This window comes from Callionymus lyra, chromosome 16 (assembly GCF_982586985.1).
Source record: "Callionymus lyra chromosome 16, fCalLyr1.hap1.1, whole genome shotgun sequence".
Lineage (NCBI taxonomy): Eukaryota > Metazoa > Chordata > Actinopteri > Syngnathiformes > Callionymidae > Callionymus > Callionymus lyra.
Window position 1 is genome coordinate 21,973,030 of NC_141833.1, and position 27,047 is coordinate 22,000,076.

General features: G+C 39.7%; 1 protein-coding gene across 2 annotated transcripts; it reads left to right on the forward strand.

Annotated features, from left to right (window-relative positions):
- The first annotated feature begins 8,036 nt into the window (after positions 1-8,036).
- Positions 8,037-10,242, forward strand: adcyap1b (adenylate cyclase activating polypeptide 1b). 2 transcript variants are annotated; one of them, XM_087810975.1, is made up of 5 exons: positions 8,037-8,280; positions 8,387-8,491; positions 9,111-9,242; positions 9,539-9,643; positions 9,876-10,242. In XM_087810975.1, exons 2-5 carry the CDS (start codon positions 8,388-8,390, stop codon positions 10,057-10,059), a joined length of 525 nt encoding a protein of 174 aa, XP_087667101.1. In that variant the 5' UTR covers positions 8,037-8,280; position 8,387; the 3' UTR covers positions 10,060-10,242. The 2 variants fall into 2 exon arrangements, with proteins under 2 accessions (XP_087667101.1, XP_087667102.1); XM_087810976.1 differs by lacking the exon at positions 9,539-9,643 and having other exon boundaries at positions 8,041-8,280.
- Positions 10,243-27,047: the final 16,805 nt, after the last annotated feature.

A 27,047-nucleotide genomic window follows, 5' to 3' on the forward strand; every position in this document is an offset into this window, starting at 1 on the left:
GAACGCACCAGAATCTACTATTGAGCGTGTGTCCAACATGGCCGACATCAGTGACACAGATTAAGGACAGATCCTCGCTTTTAATCCTAATCTCACCAGTGTAAGGTTGTTGTTTTTTTTTTAAATTTAAGATTAAACATTGAATCCAACAACATCTCCTGGAGTTTAACAATCAAACGACAGAAAGATTGTATTTTGGCGCCATCTGGATTCTAAAGAGCGTCTTTGAAATTCTTTGTGGCCCCAGGACTCGCATTCTTATTTATAGCGTTCAGTGTCTGAGGGCTTTTAGCGTGTGAGGGATTGTTTAGGTTCAGAGGAGCAGACAGTCAGTCTGCATCCTTTATGGAAGTATAAAGAAATACTGGGCCAACAAGCTTGGATCGTGGAGGAACAAATCTAAAGAGAACCAGTTGACAAGGGCCCGTAAGAAAGTGGGAGGGTTGGAAAAAGGGTAATAACTATTAATAAATGTCTGTCTTTTAGTAATTATTAAGTTATTATTAAGTTCTTGGAAGTTTGTCCTCTTCAGATACATAATTACGGGGCAATAAATGTAACTTTAGAATGGCTCGAGCTAGCTTTCTGTTAGATATAAGATAATCTAAAGTGTATTTTCCCACCATTATAGTAGAAATCATGTTAACAGGTTTAAGGGTTAACTTGTCAAATTAATCAAAATCACAAACTTGTGTTGCCAGTGTTGTATCACGACAGGGATTTGTTACAGAATATAAAAATGAAATAATATGAATGAAATAAAAGGGTTAATAAAATAAAACAAACAGACATGACCTATAATGGCATATACATAAATTAAAAATAATTAACCAAATTAAAATTAATTTAATTAAATAAATATATTCAAGAAAAAGTTCTTGAACCATGATGTTCTGGTTTATATGGATTTTAATCTTATATACATAAGACCTTGGCTCCTCGAAGGGTTTGAATTGTGTCATTTAACGAAACCGACCTCGTGATAAACAAGAAAAATATATATCTCCACCAATACGGGGGAAGAACAACCGAACATCATTTTAAGAGTTTGTAGCTATTAAACATTATGAGGCGGTATATTTTAATTTAGAATAACTTCAGTTAGCACTTTGAGCTACAAGCTAAGCTAAGTTTACTTTCCCGCAATTATGGTGGAAAGTCAACTCAACATCATTTTAACTTGCTTTGTATGTGTTAGCGGTCGTACGTTTGACCTCAGAGTAACACCAGTTAGCATTGTTAGCTACAAGCTATGTTAACAATTTTGTCACCACTTATATGTCAACAACACTTTTTTTTTTTGAATTTAAATGTTATGGGGTGGTAAATGTGACTTTAGCATGACTCCAGCTAGCATATTGTAAAGTCTTATATACCACCACAAAATATGTAAAATCTACCACTTCAGAACGACTCCAGTTAGCAATTTTAGCTACAAGCTATGTTTAAATTACAAAAATAACTCAAACTCTTGTAGATGTTACATGTTTTGTGGTGGTATATAAGACTTTACGACGACTCTAGCTAGCATTTTTATTGATATGCTAAGCTAAAGTATATTTCCCACCATTGCGGTGTAAAGAACGATCTTTCATTACATTTCACTTTAGAAATGACACCAGTTAGCATTTTTAGCTACAAGCTAAGCTAACTTTACATTACAATGGTAAAATAACTTAACGTCTTATAGATTTTACATGTTTTGTGGTGGTATATTAGACTTTACAATGACTCCAAAAAATCCCCCCAAAAATAATGACTCCAGCTAGCACTTTTATTGATATGCTAAGCTAAAGTATATTTACCACCAGTAATGTGTAAAGAACAATCTTTCAGTACATCTCACTGTAGAATGACACCAATTAGCATTTTTAGCTACAAGCTAAGCTGACTTTACATTACAATGGTAAGATAACTTAACATCTTGTAGATTTTACATGTTTTGTGGTGGTATATTAGACTTTACAATGACTCCAAAAAACCCCCCCAAAAAGAATGACTCCAGCTAGCACTTTTATTGATATGCTAAGCTAAAGTATATTTCCCACCATTGCGGTGTAAAGAACGATCTTTCAGTCCATCTCACTTTAGAATGACTCCAATTAGCATTTTTAGCTACAAGATAAGCTAGCTTTACATTACAATGGTAAGATAACTTAACATCTTGTAGATTTTACATGTTTTGTGGTGGTATATTAGACTTTACAATGACTAAAAAAAAAATAAAAAAAATTACTCCAGTTAGCACTTTTATTGATATGCTAAGCTAAAGTATATTTCCCACCATTGCTGTGTAAACAACGATCTTTCAGTCCATTTCACTTTACAATGACTCCAGTTAGCATTTTTAGCTTTAAGCTAATTCAAGTTCATTCCTCCAACATTATAGTGAAAAAGTAAAACCCAACATCATTCATTTATCCAGTTATATTATAATAATATGCTTAAGACCTCGGCTCCTCGAGGGTTTGAGTGATGAAACGTCGGAGAAGTAAGTGTTACGTGAACTAACAGCTCAGTCATCAATATTTGTGATTTTTAAACAAGAAATTGAACTTTTTTTCCTTTCAAAACAAAGAGTTAGAGTGGAAAGCGTCGCGTTAAGAGATGATATATAGTTTGAAACGTCTCCGATCAACAAATCAATTTAACAAAGCGATAACACTAACCAGGTTAGCGCTGAGAAGTACCGCTGAGTCATGCCATCAATATTAATCTGCTGACTCACGGGCCCAGACGTACTTGAGATACCATAAACCTGCTGAGTAACGTCTCTGAAGGCTCTCTGGAGACATGAGGCCGAGCATGAGTCACGAGCAGTAGGTGTTGAACATGCGAGGATTCTCAGGGATCTGCTGACCTCTGGTGACCTCTGGTGACCTCTGGTGACCTCTGGTGACCTCTAGTGACTCCACAGGCGGACGGAAGTGAAGGTTAATGTGACTTCAAGACGCTCAACCGACGCTATTTTAAAATCATAGATGACACGTCAGTGTTAAATAAAGATTTGCTGAATATTTTTAGTTCATTATAACTATATTTATGGACGTTACGAACACAGCGCATGCAGTGACCTTGAAAGTTTCAAATGACAGTTGGTGAATTACTTAAAAAGAAGCATTTTCTTTTCGATATATGATACAATAATCACTGCTTTAAAAAATAAATAAAAACAACTGTAGTTTGATGGTTTATTATTAGATTCAATAATCCAGTTTCAGTTTTAAATACACGTCCTTTTGTAAAAATATAAATAAGGTAAGGTAAGGTAAAACTTACACAGGAGTAGTCCTGGATCTCAGGAGTAGACCTGGATCATAGGAGTAGATCTAGATCATAAGAGTAGACCAGGATCTTAGGAGTAGACCAGGATAATGGGAGTAGACCAGGATAATAGGAGTAGACCAGGATCTTGGGAGTAGACCAGGATCGTAGGAGTAGACCTGGATCATAGGAGTAGACCAGGATCTTAGGAGTAGACCAGAATAATGGGAGTAGACCGGATCATAAGAGTAGATCTAGATCACAAGAGTAGACCAGGATCTTAGGAGTAGACCAGGATAATGGGAGTAGACCAGGATAATAGGAGTAGACCAGGATCTTAGGAGTAGACCAGGATAATGGGAGTAGACCAGGATAATAGGAGTAGACAAGGATCTTAGGAGTAGACCAGGATAATGGGAGTAGACCTGGATCATAAGAGTAGACCAGGATCTTAGGAGTAGACCAGGATCTTAGGAGTAGACCAGGATAATGGGAGTAGACCAGGATAATGGGAGTAGACCTGGATCATAAGAGTAGACCAGGATCTTAGGAGTAGACCAGGATCATAAGAGTAGACCAGGATCATACGAGTAGACCAGGATCATAAGAGTAGACCAGGATCATAAGAGTAGACCAGGATCATACGAGTAGACCAGGATCATACGAGTAGACCAGGATCACAGGAGTAGACAAGGATCTTAGGAGTAGACCAGGATCATAGGAGTAGACCAGGATCATAGGAGTAGACCAGGATCATAAGAGTAGACCAGGATCATACGAGTAGACCAGGATCATAAGAGTAGACCAGGATCATACGAGTAGACCAGGATCATAAGAGTAGACCAGGATCATACGAGTAGACCAGGATCATAAGAGTAGACCAGGATCATACGAGTAGACCAGGATCATAAGAGTAGACCAGGATCATACGAGTAGACCAGGATCATACGAGTAGACCAGGATCACAGGAGTAGACAAGGATCTTAGGAGTAGACCAGGATCATAGGAGTAGACCAGGATCATAGGAGTAGACCAGGATCATAAGAGTAGACCAGGATCATACGAGTAGACCAGGATCATAAGAGTAGACCAGGATCATACGAGTAGACCAGGATCATAAGAGTAGACCAGGATCATACGAGTAGACCAGGATCATAAGAGTAGACCAGGATCATACGAGTAGACCAGGATCATAAGAGTAGACCAGGATCATACGAGTAGACCAGGATCATACGAGTAGACCAGGATCACAGGAGTAGACAAGGATCTTAGGAGTAGACCAGGATCATAAGAGTAGACCAGGATCATACGAGTAGACCAGGATCATAAGAGTAGACCAGGATCATACGAGTAGACCAGGATCATACGAGTAGACCAGGATCACAGGAGTAGACAAGGATCTTAGGAGTAGACCAGGATCATAGGAGTAGACCAGGATCATAGGAGTAGACCAGGATCATAAGAGTAGACCAGGATCATACGAGTAGACCAGGATCATAAGAGTAGACCAGGATCATACGAGTAGACCAGGATCATAAGAGTAGACCAGGATCATACGAGTAGACCAGGATCATAAGAGTAGACCAGGATCATAAGAGTAGACCAGGATCATAGGAGTAGACCAGGATCATACGAGTAGACCAGGATCACAGGAGTAGACAAGGATCTTAGGAGTAGACCAGGATCATAGGAGTAGACCAGGATCATAGGAGAGAACCAGGATCTTAGGAGTAGACCAGGACAATGTGTATAGAATTGTTTATTTTAATTTGTTTTTTTTCCATTAAACATGTCTTAAATAAATCAAATAAAATGAAAATATTATTGTAACATTTTGGAAGCAGGTTACATTTACATAGATTCACAGCGAAGAAGCGTCTTGTTGTAAACAGATCTTTGTTTGTCCAACCTTATGTCACATTAGTCATCATGACTACGAGCGAAGATGACTCGCAACCTTTCAGAACACCCGTCCGGGCGTTCATCCCCATCATGGCTCGCTTCCCTCCTGACTCCTCGTTCAACTTATATCTCAGAGCAAGAGCATGAGTCACCGCCAGAGCAGCAGCAACATAACTCCTCACAATAAATGCTGACATTCCAAACCCTGCTGATGGTTTGGGGGGAAATAAAAATCAATTAATGATAATCTTCCTTTCCTAGGAAAACCTTTGAGGACAAATAAAGTCGTGGGTTGAATAAAATGTTACTTTAACTCAGCAATTCTTCAGGAAACGTTTTTATTATTTAAAGAAATATACTAATAATTAATTTGAGTTTCAAGTGATAGAATGTTATTTATAAAAATCATGACACGCCCCTTACACATGTTCAACCTACTACATCATTCAGACACTGGCAGGAGCCAAGGTCTCAAGCAGGCACAGTAGATTTAAGATATTAACCTGCTATTACTAATATTAACTTTTCATCGTGAGATAAAATAACACTTTCTCTCATTATAAGAAGAAGATAATAGAAATCAGATTCATATTATATAAAATATATTTATATTATTATTTATTATTTTTTAATTTAAAAAACGAGGACACACGGTGACGCAGTTGGTTCGCCTCACAGCAAGAAGGTTGCTGGTTCGCTTCCAGGTCAAGCCAACTTGTGACCTTTCTGTGTGTAGTTAGTATTTTCTCCCTTATATTGTGTGGGTTTACTCCGGACACTCCGGTTTCCTCCCACAGTCCAAAAACATACAGAGGTTGATTGAGAACTTTGGGTTAATTGTCCGTAGGTATGAGTGTGTGTGTGAATGGTTGTCTGTCTTTGTGTGTCCTGAGACAGACTGGCGTCCTGTCCAGGGTGTCCCCTGCCTCTCGCCCTATGATACTGGGATAAACTTCAGTCTCCCTGTGACCCGCACAAGAGATAAAACGGTAGAAAATGAATGAATGAAGGAACATTTTTACAACAGAAAAAAGGAAAATGTTTTTAAATAAACAATGTCTGCTAATGGAGGGCATGTTGTTTGTTACGGCGGCTCATAAATGAAACCTTGCTCACTAAAATATATATAAATATACGAGTTAGTAACTATTTCTGTGTTTCCTACACACTGTGAATAATTGATTATTTTTTATAAATGCAACCACTATGACACGTCTCACGTAAATAATGTCAAACTATGACGTGATATAAGATCAACGTTATGATTTAAAAAGTAAACATAGTAACATTTCATTCAAGATGACACATTGAATTTTTCTCTCCATGATCTGCAGGTTTTTTCTATGAATGAACTCGCGCGTGTTCCTCGAGCGCCCGCATGATGGCGCTCTTCCCCCAGACTCTCGGTCTCCTCCACCTGCACTCAAAGGCCCCTAAATTTAGCTCCGACTTTTTCCATTTAAAGCACACGCGAGTTGTGGGGCAACACCGTAAAGAAGTTGAGGCTCAACACCCCCCCCCCCCCCCCTCTTCACCTCCCCCTCCCCTCTGTGTTCGTCATCTGACGTCATCAAAGCGCGTACGTGAGTCATCGCTCGTTTCTCTTCGGCTGCAGGTGAGACTCGCGGACATACGTCCAGTCAAAGTTGAATAAAAATAGTGTTTAAAAATCGCCATTATTATTAACGTTTAATCAACTTAATATAATGAAAATCATTATTGTTTATTAATTTTCTTTTACACGTTTCTTCTTAAATGTACGTCATTTTTTTTAAATATAATTCTATAATGTTTGACATTAAAAGATGCGGAAAATAGAGGTTGATGCGTCATCAACACGTCGTTTTAAAAGACGTTACTAACGTGACGTCACAAACAGGCCGCGGCCTCTTCATCTTCATCATCATCATCATCTTCATCAACATCATCTTTATCATCTTTATCATCATCTTCATCTTCATCTTCCTCTTCATCATCTTCATCATCCTCCTCCTCCTCCTCCTCCTCCTCCTCCTCCTCCTCCTCCTCCTCCTCCTCCTCCTCCTCCTCATCATCATCATCTTAATCTTCCTCTTCATCTTCATCATCCTCCTCCTCATCTTCATCTTCATCTTCATCATCTTCTTCTTCTTCCTCTTCCTCTTCATCTTCATCTTCATCCTCCTCCTCCTCATCTTCATCTTCATCTTCATCTTCATCTTCATCTTCATCTTCATCATCTTCTTCATCTTCCTCCTCCTCCTCCTCCTCATCATCATCTTCATCATCTTCTTCATCTTCCTCCTCCTCCTCCTCCTCCTCCTCCTCATCATCTTCATCTTCTTCATCATCATCATCATCATCATCATCATCATCATCATCATCATCATCATCAGACCCATTATTCCCCGATGACGTCACGAGTGTCTGTACATTCGAGGAGTATTCAATTTCAGCGCTGGTCATCTCCGAGTACTCCCCTGGGAGAGCGGCCTTGAAGCCTGATCACAAATAATAATAAATAAATAAAAAACGCCTGATGACTTCCCGGCTCTGACGTCATCAGCATAATGACGGGATGATGACAATTAGAAGTCGATTGATCCGCGAACAAGTTTGGAAGTAAAGTTCTTAAAAAAGGTGGAGGGAGAAGAAAGGATGAGGGAGGAGAGGAGGAGAGGAGGAGGAGAGAGGAGGGGAACTGACGAACGACCAGAAAGAAACTGTACTATTATATTCCGGGAGGAAGGCTTGATGACGTCTATAGCATCCTTAATGTGACTTATTGGATGGAGGAGGAGGAAGAGGAGGAAGAGGAGGAGGAGAGGAGGAGAGGAGAGGGGGGGGGGGCTTAGGATGCACAGATAAAAATCCAAGGCAGTCTGAGCTCAGGACAAAAAAGTTAAGTACAAAGATATGTAGACGGACACACACGCGCACTTTTTTTGTTCATTGACCGAGCCTCACACACACACACACACACACACACACTCACGGGAGGAGAGAGAGAGAGAGAGAGAGAGAGAGAGAGTTCAGCTGAGACATAAGGAGTCGACGGAGGCGCTGGAGCCAGGAAACAAGTGAGAAGATACCATCTCGTCTCGAGCCGCCGCCCGCACCGGGCTCCCGATCCAGGTGAGTCCAGAACCCGCGCTCGGGGCTCGAACCTCCCGCTAAACTTTACTCCTTTTTTCCTCTCCTCATCCCTCCATCTCTCTCTCCTTCTTCTCTGACCGTCCAGCATGGCCAGCTCGAGCAAAGCAACTTTAATCTTGCTCATCTATGGGATCTTTATGCACTACAGCGTCTTCTGCACACCTATCGGACTAAGTTACCCCAAAATTAGGTGGGTTTATTCTCCTCTATTTTCATCTTTTGGAGTTTTTTTTAAAATTTTAATCGAATTTAAAGTTACACCGTTTTGGTTTAAAATTTTAAACAGTGGGTGGATGACGACGATGACGAGAAATGCTTCAAGATCGTTTTTATTTTAATATAATTCCTCGTTTTTATTTTGGTTCATATTTTGGGCGTGGTTATTCATTTTTCGTTCTGTTGTTAATGTTTAAATCATTAATAAAATATTTAAAATAAAAGCCGCGTGTTCACAGGAAACGTATTTTCTTTTTTTCCCTTTTTTTTAACGTCCATTGTCTCGACTTTTTAAATAATAAATGAAGCTGGCGCGAGGGGGGAAGCGATAAAACCGGCTTTGATTCGTTAAAAATATATATAAAAAAATATATTAATCACTTTAAAAATGAGTAATTCAGTTTGTTAAAATAATAATTCGATCGAATGTGCGATTATTATTTTTTTTAAACCGGACCGGAACCAGAAGTCGCTCGTCAAGGCCTCCTGGGAAATAGAAAAAATTCAGATTTCATTACACGTGAGACAGAAAAAAAAAAAATGACACGAGACCCTCGAGGACTTATATATATTTCCCGCCGTTTGTTTCCCAGACTCGATAACGACGCCTTCGATGAAGATGGGAATTCTTTATCTGACATGGGCTTCGACAGCGACCCGATCGCGATACGAAGCGCTCCGACCTTAAACGACGACGGATACCTGTACTACCCACCTGAGAAAAGGTAAATATCCGCTCGGAAAAAAATATGTCTTTAAATAAAAAAAAAATCCCTGCATTTCTTTTTATTTTATTTTTTAATTTTCCAAACCCTCTTTGTGTTATTTGTTGTGTGTTTCTCTCCCACACACACACACACCGATGGGGAGCCTTGAAGTGATGCGTTCAGGCTCCCCTCTCTCTCTCTCTCTCTCTCTCTCTCTCTCTCTCTCTCTTTCTTGGCTCATTTCTGTTTGTTTGCGCTTTGGTTTGCCTCCACTGATGGTCGATATATGTGTGTTTGGCATTCTATCATCTCAGAGCAGAGAGGCATGCTGAGGAAGAATTAGATAGAGCCTTGAGGGAGATCCTGGGTCAGTTAACAACGAGACATTACCTACATTCTCTGATGACAGTTCGTGCAGGGTAAGGGCGTGAATATATTTGTCTCTCATCCACACCTGCACCTCCTTCATCTTTTTAATTTCAAGAAAAAAAAACCCCTCCATTTATTATTTATTTTGGTTGTTGCTGCTTGAATCCATGAGTGGTCGCCCCCCCCCCGCCCCCCCTTCCTCTCAGCACATGATTCTTCTTCCAGATCCAAACACGTCTGCTGGAATCTTCTCATGTTGTTGTTTTGTTGTTTGTGGTCCAGCGAGGACAACAGCATGGAGGACGAGTCGGAGCCGCTGTCCAAGAGACACTCGGACGGCATCTTCACCGACAGCTACAGCCGCTACAGGAAGCAGATGGCGGTGCAGAAGTACCTGGCGGCGGTTCTGGGACGAAGGTACAGACAGAGAGTTAGGAACAAAGGACGTCGACTTACCTATTTGTAGCGTCGAGGCGACCCCCCCCCCCCCACGACCCCCGACCCCACCCTCCCTCCTTGTGTACATACATCCAGTCGTTAACAACAAGTCATTCAGATATATCTGACCAACCAGTGGATTGCGCCTGTGTTCTTTCAACATGTATTTATGTATGAAGTAAAGCCATTAAAATGAATATTTTAATAATAATTATATTGGTTTTTTTTTTCTTTTTTGTACAAAAAGCACTTGATCTATGTCCATAGAAGTATATTTAACGCACAGTTGTTGGACCAACGTTTTATTTTCTTCATGTCTGTTTAAAAGAAAAAGAAGAAAAAAACAGGATAAATGTGCACCTTCGACGTTATGCGCTTGAATCTCTAAAGTTCATACATATGCAGAAAATAAATAGATGAAAAAAAGAAAAAAGACAATCAAAGTATTGAATGTTATACTTATTTTTGTAACCTATTTTTTTAGTGTTTTTTTTCCCCCCCAGAACAGGCCGAGAGAAGCATTTTTTTTTCTTTTCTTTCTGGAGTGACAGATGTTGACCTTTGACCTGCCTTCGTTTAATGAGGATCCAGTCGCTCGCGAGGTTCGAAGGATCGTCTACGTTCACATCGTCTCTGTGGCCTCCACAGGTTCCACAGGTTCCACAGGTTCCACAGGTTCCACAGGTTTAGCAGGTTTAGCAGGTTTAGCAGGTTTAGCAGGTTTAGCAGGTTTAGCAGGTTTAGCTTCGTCGTAACACTTCGTTCGGTCGAGATGGTTCAGACCTCGAAGACCGGTTTATCCAGATCGTCGGATTGTCGAGTTATCGTTGAAATCGACATCGTAATTATCGCTATAGGTGTCGTTAAAATAAAGTTACCCTTGAAAAAAAGTGAATCGTTGAAATTTACGCTTAAATTATCGCTATATTTATTTATGTACTCGTTTAGAGTATTATCTTCGAATTTATCGTTAAAGTTATCGTCGGAAGTTGTTCCAAAATGATCGTTGAAATGATCGTGAAATTTTCGCCCGATTTAAAATTAACGTTGGCGTTATCTTTGACGTTTTGATCCAAAATTATCGTTGAAATGATCGCCGAAGTTAAAATGATTGCGAAATTATGGCCTAAGTTAAAATTGACGTTGAAATTATATTCAAAAGTTACCGTTTAAATTATCGTGAAATTAAAGCCCAAGTTATCGTTGAAATTATCGTTGAAATTATCGCCGAAGTTATCGTTGAAATTATCGCTGAAGTTATCGTTTAAATTATCGTTGAAATTATCGCTGAAGTTATCGTTGAAATTATCGCTGAAGTTATCGTTTAAATTATTGTTGAAATTATCGCCGAAGTTATCGTTGAAATTATCGCAGAAGTTACAGTTTAAATTATCGTTGAAATTATCGCTGAAGTTATCGTTGAAATTATCGCCGAAGTTACAGTTTAAATAATCGCGAAATTACCGCCTAAGTTAAAATTGACGTTGAAATTATCGTTGAAAATATATTAAAAAGTTACAGTTTAAATTATCGCCAAAGTTACAGTTTTAAATGATCGCCTATGTTAAAATTAACGCTACCTTTGAAGTTGTTATCGAAAATGATCATTGAAATTATCGCCCAAAGTTACCGTTTAAATGATCGCGAAACTTTCGCCGAAGTTAAAATAAACGTTGGAGCTGTAATTTAAATAATTATCGTTATCGTTAAAATAAAAGCTAAAGTTATCGTTGAAATTAACGTAGAAGTTATTCCTTAAATTCTTGTCGATGTTATCTTTGAAGTTATCGTTGGAAATTAACGTAAAATAAACCGTTGAAATTAACGTAGAAGTTATCGCTGAATATTAACGCTGAAAATATCGTACAAGTTAAATTAGCTTCGCCTTTTTATCGTTTTAATTTGAAGAAACACTTTTTTAAATGTTAAAATCCAGATTCTAGACGACGTGTTACAACGAATCTCTTCGAAAATTCAGCGAAAATTACATCATAATGGGAAACGATTGCTAGGAAGAAACCACTTCCTGAGATTTAAAACCTCCAGACGTCATGTGAACGTAGACGATGGGATTCCTGCGCTCACCGGCTGTAACGTCATTAACGTCCATCTTAACTGGGATCAGACGATGGTATCGTAGAGCGACCTCGGGGGGGCGAAGAAGCCTCGTCGTCGGTGCATGCGGGCGCCTCAGTAACATGCATGCCGTCGTGCTTTTATTTTGAAAAACTTCCTCCTCGTCGCCGTCGCTGCTGCTGCTGCTGCTGCTGAAGTTCAGCTCTTGCCTTCAGAATATATCGTTTCGCTTCTTCTGGACGTGAGCGAGGAGCTCGAGATCAGGTGGTTTCACGTACGACCGGGTCAGACCCAGGGTCACCGAGTCCGTGGTTGAATTCCCTTCCACTTTGTCGCGAACCCCGTAGCAGAAGAGTCACCCCAGACGTCATCCGACGATCTCCACAGATGTAGCTCAAACGCTCCCTTTGGGAAAAAAAAACAAAACAGATTTGGCTTTTTTTTTTCTTTCTTTCTCTCTCTCTGCAGGCTTTTAGTGTGAATGTCCCACGAATGCTTGGTTCCTGTTTCATGTTTGTTTGCGTGAGACCGAATGTGAAGGTAGAGAAACAGCTTCTGGCTCTGGTGCCTTTGCTTCGACGTGAGAAAAAAAAAAAATAACGATGAAAAATTCGCCACAAGTGACAGATGGCAATTTTCAGTGGCCCTACAATGCTGCAGTCCATTAGCTTACATTCAAACTCCCCCCCCTCTTTAGCTTCCTGTCAGCCCCCCCCCCCTCCAGTAGTAGGATTAGCCTTTCGTTCTCCAGCATGACCAACGACTTATGAGTAGAAAAATACCAAAAAAAAAAGACATAAAAAGAGTAGAATGTAAATGTTGATGGAGCAGGCGACGTTTGTGTGCGTGTGCATGAGGTGTTCAGTGTCAGTGGGAATCTGTGATATTGTGTTTGTTATTATTGCTGAAGTGCTTATTATTGGGCTGGAAGCCCCAAGGTCACGACCCCCCGCTCATCCCGTTTGTTCATATTTTTGTTGTGGGAACCGGACGGATGTGCAAGACGGTGGTAGAAGATATTAAAAAAAAACAAACAAAAAAAAATGTTGTTGATATTTTCATGAACGCGCCAAACGCCTTACTTGGATGTTTATAACCTTATCTGGAGCAACAATGTGTTTGACCAAGTGAACCTTAGTACACGTGACATCGTGACGCGCAGACGTCCTTCTATGGGGTTTTATCAATGTTCTGAACAAGTGTTGTAAGATTTGTATGAATAAATTTTTGTAAACAACAACATCTTTTCCAATCCATTGTCTAATCTTTGAGATCCACGGAGACGCCGGCGGGAAGTTGCGGCGGGAAATCCAGACGTAGTAGCGGCCGATCAGCGGATGCTAACGCCGAAGTGAAAGCTTCGCGAAAAATGCATTTACTTTAAAAGGAATTTTCTCATAACAATAAACTTTGTAGGATAAATTCGGAGAAATTTAAAGCTTTTTACGAATCCTACAAACAAGGAAATCTTTTTTCTTAATAATATAATATGAGGTCAGAGTTAGAAAGTAAAGACAGAAATCTTATCTTATCATGAAACTATATATTAACTTTCATAACAACTACAAAGAACGACTAAAACAATAAAAGTTTAAAGTTAGCTTGATCGCATTTGAGCGAATAAGCGTTCGACCGCTGAAAAATATGTTTTTAAAGTTGTGAAAGTAGCAAAACTAGCGCAGAAACTTATACATAAAAAATCCTAAAACGAGAATCAGTATTTTAACGATGCTGAGACGAGTACTGACAAACATCTAGCTAGCTCCAGCTAGCTTAGCGATAGCATTCAGCTAGGAAACGTTTCTCCGTTAAATTAAACACTAGAAAGTCGTCAAATGTTAGCCATTGACGTCGTAAGCTAGCTTAACTTTAAGCTATTATTTCTACTGATGAAAATTACGTTTTAATTGAGTTGTGGAAGTTGCAAAATGATTACTCAGCAATTTATACCCAATTTCGTAGGATGACGATAAATATTTAAACAATGCTGAGACGAGTACAAACGGAAAAATAGAATTTAAGAAAGTTCTAGCTAGCATCGGCTAGCTTAGCGACACAGTGCAGCAGAAACATTTCGCATTCAACTTGCGAATGTTTGCGTCGGTAAAGTTCAAGCTAAAATGCTTTTAACTGATAAATAAACAAGTTTCCATCGAGCAATTCAAAGGTATTTTGATTAAAAAAAAGTATTTTTAACGATGCATAGACGAGAACAATTGAAAAAATTCAAATGAAATGTCGGCTCAGCTAGCTAGACGACACGGTGCGGCGCAAACATCCTCGGCGTGAAACGAACGCTTAAAAGTTTAAACTTTTGTTCCTATCTTTAAAAATCAAAAAGCGCTTGATAGCTTTGGCGTCGTTCGATCCACACGATGCTTTTTTCAAAGTTGTTTCATCGTTTACGTCAACGTTAGTTTCATCTCCGCGCTAAAGTCTCCGCTAACAATTTGTAGTTCGGAAACAAGAGTCTAATCGTTTCCACGACAAACTCTTAAAAGATTCATGAGACGACGATCCGATGCTTCCCTGATGACGCACCACTAATCCCGTCTTTTTTTTCTTAATGGCGGGCGACTCATCCATTAAAGATTAGAGCGAAGTGAGCTGATAACGGAAGGATTATCGCCCGGAATAATGCTTCGCTATCGATTCACGGGCGAAGAGAAGAAGAAGCTCTCGCGGTTAGAAACCTCGGGTTTTCATTTGAAGGGAGAGATTCTCCTCCTCCTCCCGCAAGTCTTTCTACATCCTTGGCCTTGGAAGTGCAGCTGAGTCCCCCGGGAGCCCAGGATGGGTGTGGCCCCGTGTGTGTGTGTGTGTGTGTGTGTGTGTGTGTGTGCGCCCGAGCTCGACTAACCCAATCAGAGAAAATGTTGCATGGCAACAGTGCACAAAGGGACACGGGAGCGACGTCCGGTGTGTTCGGTGCTACTTGTTGGACGCGAGCGAAAGTGCCGCAGATGGTGTAATAACAGATGATTCGTGAAAAACTCTGAAGAAAATGAGTCCGAAAAAAATCTGGCACATCCTCTTTTTAGCCCCCCTTCCCCAGACACACACACACACACACACACACACACACACACACACACACACACACACACACACACACACACACACCCCCAAGTGGCCCCTGATTCATGAGACGGGCTGTCGGGCGTGGATGCATCTACCTGATGAATCGGACGTCTCTTCATCCCTCCATCCTCACCTGTCAAGAAAGAAAAGCAAGGTTTAGTCGTGTTGACAGGCGGAGGTTCCTAGCCACCCCCCCCCCCCCACCCCGACACCCCCCGTCCCCCCCCGACTACCCCACACCCCGCTTTTGTTTGGGTGGATAAATAAAACATGGATTCATAAATAAATTGGATTTCTCACTCAGTCGCCGACAGCTGATGTCGTGACAAACGCCTCGATTTGTTGAGCCAGTTTTTCAACGTAACCTGCGTTAATGCCTGCGTTCATAAAAAACAAAAAACAGGCTCCGCCCCCTTCCTCGCTCTTATCCTTGGGCAACATCTCGTTGGAGGAGGATTTACTGAAATGAAGCTCAGAGATCTCTCTCGGTCCATGGGGACGTCTCAATTATGTAAAGGTGTCACGGGTGTGTGTGTGTGAGTGTGTGTGTGTGTGTGTGTGTGTGCGTCTCCGGTGGGAATTGTCATGAGCCGCAGCCACACCCAGTTTTCCTTTGTGCCGCGAGTGTGTGAATATGTCGAGTGTTTGTCTTCACGCGTGGCGACAGTTTACAGCTCCTTTAATTACAACTCGTTCATTATTTACACGGTCGGGGCGAGATTTCAAGAGATTTCGGCCTCGCCGAGAGAACATCAATATACGCTTGAACGTCGTATTTCCTGCACTATGTCGTATCGATATTTAAGATTGACGTGTATATGTGTTATTTACAGAAATAATTAGTTTTTCAATCATATTTTACTTCATTTCAGTTCTTTGATGGTTTATATTTTAAGCGTTTGTTCATTTTTGTGTCGCAATTAAACCCCCTCGGCCTCTAGAAGGCAGCAGTTGTCACGTCCTCTGCAACTAAAGGAACAATTAAATCTCGCGAGATCTCGGAGATGACTGAGGATGAGAGGATACAGTGAGTCCAGCAGCTTTTAAAGGTGATGTTTGGACATATTTTGGTTTGAAAACAAATGAAAGCATTTACGACTGAGGACGAGAGGATGCAGTGACTCCAGCAGCTTTTAAAGCTGATGTTCGGACATATTTTGGTTTGAAAACAAATGAAAGCATTTACGACTGAGGACGAGAGGATGCAGTGACTCCAGCAGCTTTTAAAGCTGATGTTCGGACATATTTTGGTTTGAAAACAAATGAAAGCATTTACGACTGAGGACGAGAGGATACAGTGAGTCCAGAAGCTTTTAAAGCTGATGTTTGGACATATTTTGGCTTGAAAACAAATGAAAGCAGTTACGACTGAGGACGAGAGGATACAGTGAGTCCAGCAGCTTTTAAAGCTGATGTTTGGACATATTTTGGTTTGAAAACAAATGAAAGCAGTTACGACTGAGGACGAGAGGATGCAGTGACTCCAGCAGCTTTTAAAGCTGATGTTCGGACATATTTTGGTTTGAAAACAAATGAAAGCATTTACGACTGAGGACGAGAGGATACAGTGAATCCAGAAGCTTTTAAAGCTGATGTTTGGACATATTTTGGCTTGAAAACAAATGAAAGCAGTTACGACTGAGGACGAGAGGATACAGTGAGTCCAGCAGCTTTTAAAGCTGGTGTTTGGACATATTTTGGTTTGAAAACAAATGAAAGCAGTTACGACTGAGGACGAGAGGATGCAGTGACTCCAGCAGCTTTTAAAGCTGATGTTCGGACATATTTTGGTTTGAAAACAAATGAACGCATTTACGACTGAGGACGAGAGGATGCAGTGACTCCAGCAGCTTTTAAAGCTGATGTTCGGACATATTTTGGTTTGAAAACAAATGAAAGCATTTACGACTGAGGACGAGAGGATACAGTGAGTCCAGCAGCTTTTAAAGCTGATGTTTGGACATATTTTGGCTTGAAAACAAATGAAAGCAGTTACGACTGAGGACGAGAGGATACAGTGAGTCCAGCAGCTTTTAAAGCTGGTGTTTGGACATATTTTGGTTTGAAAACAAATGAAAGCAGTTACGACTGAGGACGAGAGGATACAGCGAGTCCAGCAGCTTTTAAAGCTGATGTTTGGACATATTTTGGTTTGAAAACAAATAAAAGCAGTTACGACTGAGGACGAGAGGATACAGTGAGTCCAGCAGCTTTTAAAGCTGATGTTTGAACATATTTTGGTTTGAAAACAAATGAAAGCAGTTATGACTGAGGATGAGAGGATACAGTGAGTCCAGCAGCTTTTAAAGCTGATGTTTGGACATATTTTGGTTTGAAAACAAATGAAAGCAGTTACGACTGAGGACGAGAGGATACAGTGAGTCCAGCAGCTTTTAAAGCTGATGTTTGGACATATTTTGGTTTGAAAACAAATAAAAGCAGTTACGACTGAGGACGAGAGGATACAGTGAGTCCAGCAGCTTTTAAAGCTGATGTTTGAACATATTTTGGTTTGAAAACAAATGAAAGCAGTTATGACTGAGGACGAGAGGATACAGTGAGTCCAGCAGCTTTTAAAGCTGATGTTTGGACATATTTTGGTTTGAAAACAAATGAAAGCAGTTACGACTGAGGACGAGAGGATACAGTGAGTCCAGCAGCTTTTAAAGCTGATGTTAGGACATATTTTGGTTTGAAAACAAATGAAAGCAGTTACGACTGAGGACGAGAGGATACAGTGAGTCCAGCCGCTGTTAAAGCTGATGTTTGGACATACTTTGGTTTGGAAACAAATGAAAGCAGTTACGACTGAGGATGAGAGGATACAGTGAGTCCAGCAGCTTTTAAAGCTGATGTTTGGACATATTTTGGTTTGAAAACAAATGAAAGCAGTTACGACTGAGGACGAGAGGATACAGTGAGTCCAGCCGCTTTTAAAGCTGATGTTTGGACATATTTTGGTTTGGAAACAAATGAAAGCAGTTACGACTGAGGATGAGAGGATACAGTGAGTCCAGCAGCTTTTAAAGCTGATGTTTGGACATATTTTGATTTGAAAACAAATGAAAGCAGTTACAACTGAGGACAAGAGGATACAGTGAGTCCAGCAGCTTTTAAAGCCTATGTTTGGACATATTTTGATTTGAAAACAAATGAAAGCAGTTACAACTGAGGACGAGAGGATACAGTGAGTCCAGCAGCTTTTAAAGCTGATGTTTGGACATATTTTGGTTTGAAAACAAATGAACGCAGTTACGACTGAGGACGAGAGGATACAGTGAGTCAAGCAGCTTTTAAAGCTGATGTTTGGACATATTTTGGTTTGAAAACAAATGAACGCAGTTACGACTGAGGACGAGAGGATACAGTGAGTCCAGCAGCTTTTAAATCTGATGTTTTGACATATTTTGGTTTGAAAACAAATGAAAGCAGTTACGACTGAGGACGAGAGGATAGCTGTGGCTCTGGTTAAACATGAGATTTTGATCAATGGTGGAAATATCTGATATATTGATTCCATTCATTAACCTATGACGTCAAAAATAACCGGTTCATGTGTCAATAAAACACATAATAAATGTCCGTCTGCTCCAGGGTGAATAAATCAAACACACACTTCACCATGAAAATGTCGGATTATTCTTCAGCGCTTTTGATTTCATTCATGATTTCTCAATCGGAAGAAAAGTCAACTTTGACACGTAACATTTTCTATGTCAATCATCTCATTATTGCTATATTAGCTGCTAAGCTAACGACAGAACACACACACACACACTTCCTCAGCAGCTAAAACTACACATTTTTAGAAGCAAAAACACCGTCTTCGATGGAGTTCTGAATGGACAGCGGTGAAGTTTTTATTGTCAATAAAAACGCCAGGAAGACAAAGCGTGAGTGTTGTCTTTACACGACACCTCTAGCAGAACATAAACAAGTTGAAGGACTTCACGGCGAGTCGAACTAAAAGTACATCAAAGATGTTCCTCTTAAATAACATGAAATATAAGCTCATGTCTTAGAAGACGAGTGAGACTCAGGACCACGACTGGATGTGATGGGAGATACGAAGAAGATCCTCCTGGCTCTCCTGCAGGTCCTAGAGAGCCCTCCAGCTGGTCCGATGAGGACCTGACGACCACACATCTGGGAGGACGAGGAGACAGAAGCTCACGTCACTATTTCCTCAGCGAGCGGCTCTATCGAGCGTCTGCTCATGAATGATTCAGGCGGGTCTCTCGGCATGACGCCCCCCCCGGACCCCCGGACCCCCGGACCCCCCTGACCCCCGTCTTCTGGTGGCCGTGTCAAGCTGACCATTAAGAGCTGCGTGGACAGTAGCCCCACCGGGATCCGACAGACACGGACCGTCGACCTCTGAGGAAAACATTTACCTGCCGCGCTCCAGCGATCAAGAGCGTCCGTCCGGCGTCGATGAAAGATCTCGGGTCACATGATCGCCGTCCAAACATGCTTTTTTTTCTCATTATCACTCGGAGCCGCTCGCCCTTCGTCTTATCTGAGAAAATACTTTCATCTCTGACGGCCGCGGCTGCCGGAGACCAATTATCAGCCAGACTGACGTTTATAAATTCATTCAAACTGAAGCAACTTCACAGATGATATGTGGCACGGGGGCCTCCTGCGGCCCTTTGCCTCTCTCGATACGGCCCACATGAGGTCAGAGTAAAACCTTATTGACTCGTTCAACTTGTTTCCTAATTTCTGTTCTGTGTTTCTGACAAAATCAAATACATTCTTTATCAGGGAATTCATTTTTTACAAAAAAAGTTGTCGAAATGAAAATGAAATAATGTGAAATAAAATAAAACACTTTTAATCGCATGTTAAAACTTACTTTCTACGGATATTTCAGATCAAATTAAAACTTCTTTCTTTTCGTCCAACCTGTGGTTCAGGTTTGATCCAATATTAGTGTCAACAAAGTACTTTCAACATAGTGATAGGGCTGAAGAGATACATGATCTCAGGATACAATGTATTTGTCTGATGTCACGATATATTCAGCTTACGATACGGTTCAATATATTCGTCTCAGACAGTTCACAATACGATATATTCAGTTCACAATACTATATATTCTGCTCACAATACGATATTTTCAGTTCACAATACTATATATTCAGCTCACAATACGATATATTCAGTTCACAATACTATATATTCTGCTCACAATACGATATTTTCAGTTCACAATACTATATATTCAGCTCACAATACGATATATTCAGTTCACGATACGATATATTCAGCTCAGGATACGATATATTCAGTTCACGATACAATATATTCAGTTCACTATACGAAATATTCAGTTCATGATATGATATATTCAGCTGAGGATACGATATATTCAGTTCACTATACAATATATTCAGTTCACGATACGATATATTCAGCTCAGGATACGATATATTCAGCTCAGGATACGATATATTCAGCTCAGAATCCGATATTTTCAGCTCAGGATACGATATATTCAGCTCATGATACAATATATTCAGCTCAGGATACGATATATTCAGCTCAGGATACGATATATTCAGCTCATGATACGATATATTCAGTTCACAATACGATATATTCAGCTCAGGATACGATATATTCAGCTGAGAATCCGATATTTTCAGCTCAGGATACGATATATTCAGCTCAGGATACGATATATTCAGCTCAGGATACGATATATTCAGCTCAGAATCCGATATTTTCAGCTCAGGATACGATATATTCAGCTCAGGATACGATATATTCAGCTCATGATACGATATATTCAGTTCACAATACGATATATTCAGCTCAGGATACGATATATTCAGCTCAGGATACGATATATCTTTTCATCCAACCTGTGGTTCAGGTTTGATCCAATATTAGTGTCAACAAAGTACTTTCAACATAGTGATAGGGCTGAAGAGATACATGATCTCAGGATACAATGTATTTGTCTGATGTCACGATATATTCAGCTTACGATACGGTTCAATATATTCGTCTCAGACAGTTCACAATACGATATATTCAGTTCACAATACTATATATTCTGCTCACAATACGATATTTTCAGTTCACAATACTATATATTCAGCTCACAATACGATATATTCAGTTCACAATACTATATATTCTGCTCACAATACGATATTTTCAGTTCACAATACTATATATTCAGCTCACAATACGATATATTCAGTTCACGATACGATATATTCAGCTCAGGATACGATATATTCAGTTCACGATACAATATATTCAGTTCACTATACGAAATATTCAGTTCATGATATGATATATTCAGCTGAGGATACGATATATTCAGTTCACTATACAATATATTCAGTTCACGATACGATATATTCAGCTCAGGATACGATATATTCAGCTCAGGATACGATATATTCAGCTCAGAATCCGATATTTTCAGCTCAGGATACGATATATTCAGCTCATGATACAATATATTCAGCTCAGGATACGATATATTCAGCTCAGGATACGATATATTCAGCTCATGATACGATATATTCAGTTCACAATACGATATATTCAGCTCAGGATACGATATATTCAGCTGAGAATCCGATATATTCAGCTCAGGATACGATATATTCAGCTCAGGATACGATATATTCAGCTCAGGATACGATATATTCAGCTCAGAATCCGATATTTTCAGCTCAGGATACGATATATTCAGCTCAGGATACGATATATTCAGCTCATGATACGATATATTCAGTTCACAATACGATATATTCAGCTCAGGATACGATATATTCAGCTCAGGATACGATATATTCAGCTGAGAATCCGATATTTTCAGCTCAGGATACGATATATTCAGCTCAGGATACGATATATTCAGCTCAGGATACGATATATTCAGCTCAGAATCCGATATTTTCAGCTCAGGATACGATATATTCAGCTCAGGATACGATATATTCAGCTCAGAATACGATATATTCAGCTCAGGATACAATATATTCAGCTAACGATACGATATATTCAGTTCACTATACCATATATTCAGCTCAGGTTACGATATATTCAGCTCACGATACGATATATTCAGCTCAGGATATGATATATTCAGCTTACGATACGATATATTTAGTTCACTATACGATATATTCAGTTTACGATAAGATATATTCAGCTCAGGATACAATATATTTAGCTCACGATACAATATATTCAGCTCAAGATACGATATATTCAGTTCACAATAAGATATATTCAGCTCAGGATACAATATATTTAGCTCACGATACAATATATTCAGCTCATGATACGATATATTCAGGTCAAAATACGATATATTCAGGTCACAGTATGAAGTATTCAGCTCACAATACGATATATTCAGTTCACGATACAATATATTCGGCTCACAATACGATATATTCAGGTCACGATACGATATATTCAGCTCAGAATACGATATATTCAGCTCACGATACGATATATTCAGCTCAGAATACAATATATTCAGTTCACTATACGATATATTCAGTTCACAATACGATATATTCAGTTCATGATACAATATATTCGGCTCACAATACGATATATTCAGGTCACGATACGATATATTCAGCTCAGAATACGATATATTCAGTTCACGATACGATATATTCAGGTCACAATACGATATATTCAGCTCAAAATACGATATATTCAGGTCACAATACGATATATTCATACGATATATCTTGAGTGGTTTATCTTCCTCCAAAGATTTCCATCAAAAACAAACTTGAGTTATTGTGGTTCCAGGTCTAGTTAGTTTTAGTGTAAAATCCTTTAAAGATTGTATCAGGCACAAAGTCAAGTACTCCTACATACCTTCCCACACAGAGGTGGTAGAATTATACTTTAAATGTTTGGCAAATATGAAGATATACTTCCACTCGTACAGAGTGTTGGAATCCATGACAGTAAATCCATGAGAAAATGTATCACAAAAAGAAACGAGTCAAGATTTCAATAATGAAGACGTCAGAAATCGTAATTACCGAGAAATATATTTAGCATTTTTTTTAAACTCCGCTGGAGACATTTTCTTGAGAAGACATGTTGACATCAACGGAACCATGAACAACTTCCAACATCCTCCCGTCATCGTGTTCCGTCTCATCACAGTGTTCCTCCGACAAAAAGACTTTTCAATTACGCTGCGACGACGTCGGGATGGAAGGACTCTCTCTCCGCCTCCTCTTGGCGGCACAATCCTAATTTGTTCCAGAACATTCTCATCAGGCGTCTGCTCGCTCCCTCACCGCACCAGCACTTAAACGCAAAAGTCCCCGAAGCTTCGCAGCTTCATGTTGTTTTCCATCAGACACATTTCTTCAAAGTGCTTCTCCCAGTGTGGTCGTCTCCGAGTCACGAGCCCAGACGCTGCTGTTCCACGACCGCGGGAACGAGCGAACTTCCTTCATCGCTGCTCCTGAACATCTGAAGACGTTGATTCAGTCAAAAAATGTCACAAAAGAAGACGACGCGGGAAATGTTTTAACTTCTGGAAACTTTCTGAGTAACAAGACATCGTCAGATATTATCAACATGACAGAAGAACTTAATACAGTCGGTGGAGATAATATTTGGCTACTTCCTGTTGAGGCAAGATTTGGCTACTTTTTGTTCTGAAAACATTCAGCTTCTTACTATTATGGCAAACTTTGTCTACTTCCTGTTCTAACAATATTGGGCTTCTTCCTGTTCTGAAATTTGGTTTATTCCTGTTCTGACGACATTCAACTACTTCCGGTTCTGATGACATTTAACTACTTCCTGTTGTGACAAAATGTAGCTTCTTCCTGTTCGGCCAACTTTTAACTACTTCCTGTTCTGACGACATTTAACTGCTTCCAGTTCTGACGACATTTAGCTTCTTCCTGTTCGGCCGACTTTTAACTACTTCCTGTTCTGATGAAATTTAACTACTTCCAGTACTGACGCATTTAACTACTTCCTTTTTTGAAGACATTTAGCTTCTTCCTATTCAGCCGACATTTAACAATTTTTTTTTCTAATGACATTTAGCTACTTCCTGTTCGGCCCGACGTTTAGCTTCTTCCTGTTCGGCCGACTTTTATCTACTTCCTGTTCTGATAAAATTAAACTACTTCCAGTTCTGACACATTTAACTACTTCCTATTCTGACAAAATTTAGCTTCTTCCTGTTCTGCCGACTTTTAACTACTTCCTGTTCTGATAAAGTTTAACTACTTCCAGTTCTGACAACATTTAACTACTTCCTTTTCTGAAGACATTTAGCTTCTTCCTGTTCTTACAACACTTAGCCGCTTCCTTTTCTGAAAACATTTAACTTCTTCCGGTTCTGACGACATTTAACTTCTTCCTGTTCTGACAACATTTATCTTCTTCCTGTTCTAACGACATTTACCTACTTCCTGTTCTTACAACACTTAGCCGCTTCCTTTTCTGAAAACATTTAACTTCTTCCGGTTCTGACGACATTTAATTACTTCCTGGTCTGACAACATTTATCTTCTTCCTGTTCTGACAACATTTATCTTTTTCCTGTTCTAACGACATTTACCTACTTCCTGTTCTTACAACACTTAGCCGCTTCCTTTTCTGCAAAAATTTAGCTTCTTCCTGTTCTGACAACATTTATCTTCTTCCTGTTCTAACGACATTTAACTATTTTGTTTTCTGACATCATTTATCTTCTTCCTGTTCTAACGACATATACCTACTTCCTGTTCTTACGACACTTAGCCGCTTCCTTTTCTGACAACATTTAACTTCTTCCTGTTCTGACAACATTTATCTTCTTCCTGTTCTAACGACATTTACCTACTTCCTGTTCTTAGGACACTTAGCCGCTTCTTTTTCTGACAACATTTAACTTCTTCCTGTTCTGACAACATTTATCTTCTTCCTGTTCTAACGACATTTTACTACTTCCTGTTCTGACGACATTTAATTACTTCCTGTTCTGACAACGTTTAACTTATTCCTGTTCTGACGACATTCAACTACTTCCGGTTCTGATGACATTTAACTACTTCCTGTTGTGACAAAATGTAGCTTCTTCCTGTTTGGCCAACTTTTAACTACTTCCTGTTCTGACGACATTTAACTGCTTCCAGTTCTGACGACATTTAGCTTCTTCCTGTTCGGCCGACTTTTAACTACTTCCTGTTCTGATTAAATTTAACTACTTCCAATTCTGACGACATTTAGCTTCTTCCAGTTCTGACGCATTTAACTACTTCCTTTTTTGAAGACATTTAGCTTCTTCCTATTCAGCCGACATTTAACAATTTTTTTTTCTAATGACATTTAGCTACTTCCTGTTCGGCCCGACGTTTAGCTTCTTCCTGTTCGGCCGACTTTTATCTACTTCCTGTTCTGATAAAATTAAACTACTTCCAGTTCTGACACATTTAACTACTTCCTATTCTGACAAAATTTAGCTTCTTCCTGTTCTGCCGACTTTTAACTACTTCCTGTTCTGATAAAGTTGAACTACTTCCAGTTCTGACAACATTTATCTTCTTCCTGTTCTAACAACATTTACCTACTTCCTGTTCTTACAACACTTAGCCCATTCCTTTTCTGACAACATTTAACTTCTTCCTGTTCCGACAACATTTATCTTGTTCCTGTTCTAACGACATTTACCTACTTCCTGTTCTTAGGACACTTAGCCGCTTCTTTTTCTGACAACATTTAACTTCTTCCTGTTCTGACAACATTTATCTTCTTCCTGTTCTAACGACATTTAACTACTTCCTGTTCTGACGACATTTAATTACTTCCTGTTCTGACAACGTTTATCTTCTTCCTGTTCTGACGACATTTAACTACTTCCTGTTCTGACGACATTTAACTACTTCCTGTTCTGACGACATTTAATTACTTCCTGTTCTGACGACATTTAACTTATTCCTGTTTCTGACAACATTGAACTACTTCCTTCACTGATGACTTTTGGCTAATTCCTGTTGAAGGCACATTTTCCTACTTTAAATCAGAACACAAAGTACACATTTCCATCCTGGAGAAGTGGATAATGAGGAAGTGCTTCCATCTCTGGCTCACCTACGGACTCACACGGTTGCTTTTAAGGCACAAGTTGCCAAACGCTGAATAATGCATCCTGGCGCCGCATGTGAGACGATAGTGAGAAGAAACAAGTTGATGCTCCAGAAGGTTTTTCTTCTCTCACCTGCGCTCAGATGTGAGAGGGAAGACGCCGTCGCACCTGTTCGCCCTGCAGGTGACGTTCATTCACGCTCAGCTACTGACTGAACGTGTTGATGAATGAAGACGATCTGAAGAACCGTTCGTGCAAACGCTGGTCCTTCTTTTTCTTTCTCAAAAAACATCCATAAGTCTGTTGAGGGACTTTCAGGGGGTCAGGTAAAAAAAAGTCAACATTTGAACACAATTTATTCTGTTAACATAAATACATGTTTATCGACGCTACATGCTCAAACAAACCAAGGTCGTAGTGGTTAGAAAAACTAACCAATGGGCTGGTTATTGAGTGGGCGGAGCTTAGGACAAAAAATATTTTTTATTGGAACGTGATTAAAGTGATCACGGAGCGATGTGTTGGTGCACGTACACATATATTTTGAATTAAAATGAATATAACTACGAATGTTACTTAATTTTGTCAATTCAAAGACTCACTTTACTTTTATAACTCATTTCCTGATGCACATCAAATAGAAACCAATCTGTGGAATTGACGGAAAAAAGTTCATAAAAATTCATCCTAACCTGGGCTGGTTTCCTGCAAAACTATGGTCCAATATAGAGTTTTTGTTTTAATCTACATTACTCGTTCTAGTA

Bases quoted from the DNA above. Each gene is read 5' to 3' on its own strand.
- adcyap1b (XM_087810975.1), top strand. From the start codon at position 8,388: ATGGCCAGCTCGAGCAAAGCAACTTTAATCTTGCTCATCTATGGGATC. The intron at 8,492-9,110 runs GTGGGTTTATTC...TTTGTTTCCCAG, and splicing joins CTAAGTTACCCCAAAATTAG to ACTCGATAACGACGCCTTCG. The intron at 9,644-9,875 runs GTAAGGGCGTGA...TTTGTGGTCCAG, and splicing joins CTGATGACAGTTCGTGCAGG to CGAGGACAACAGCATGGAGG.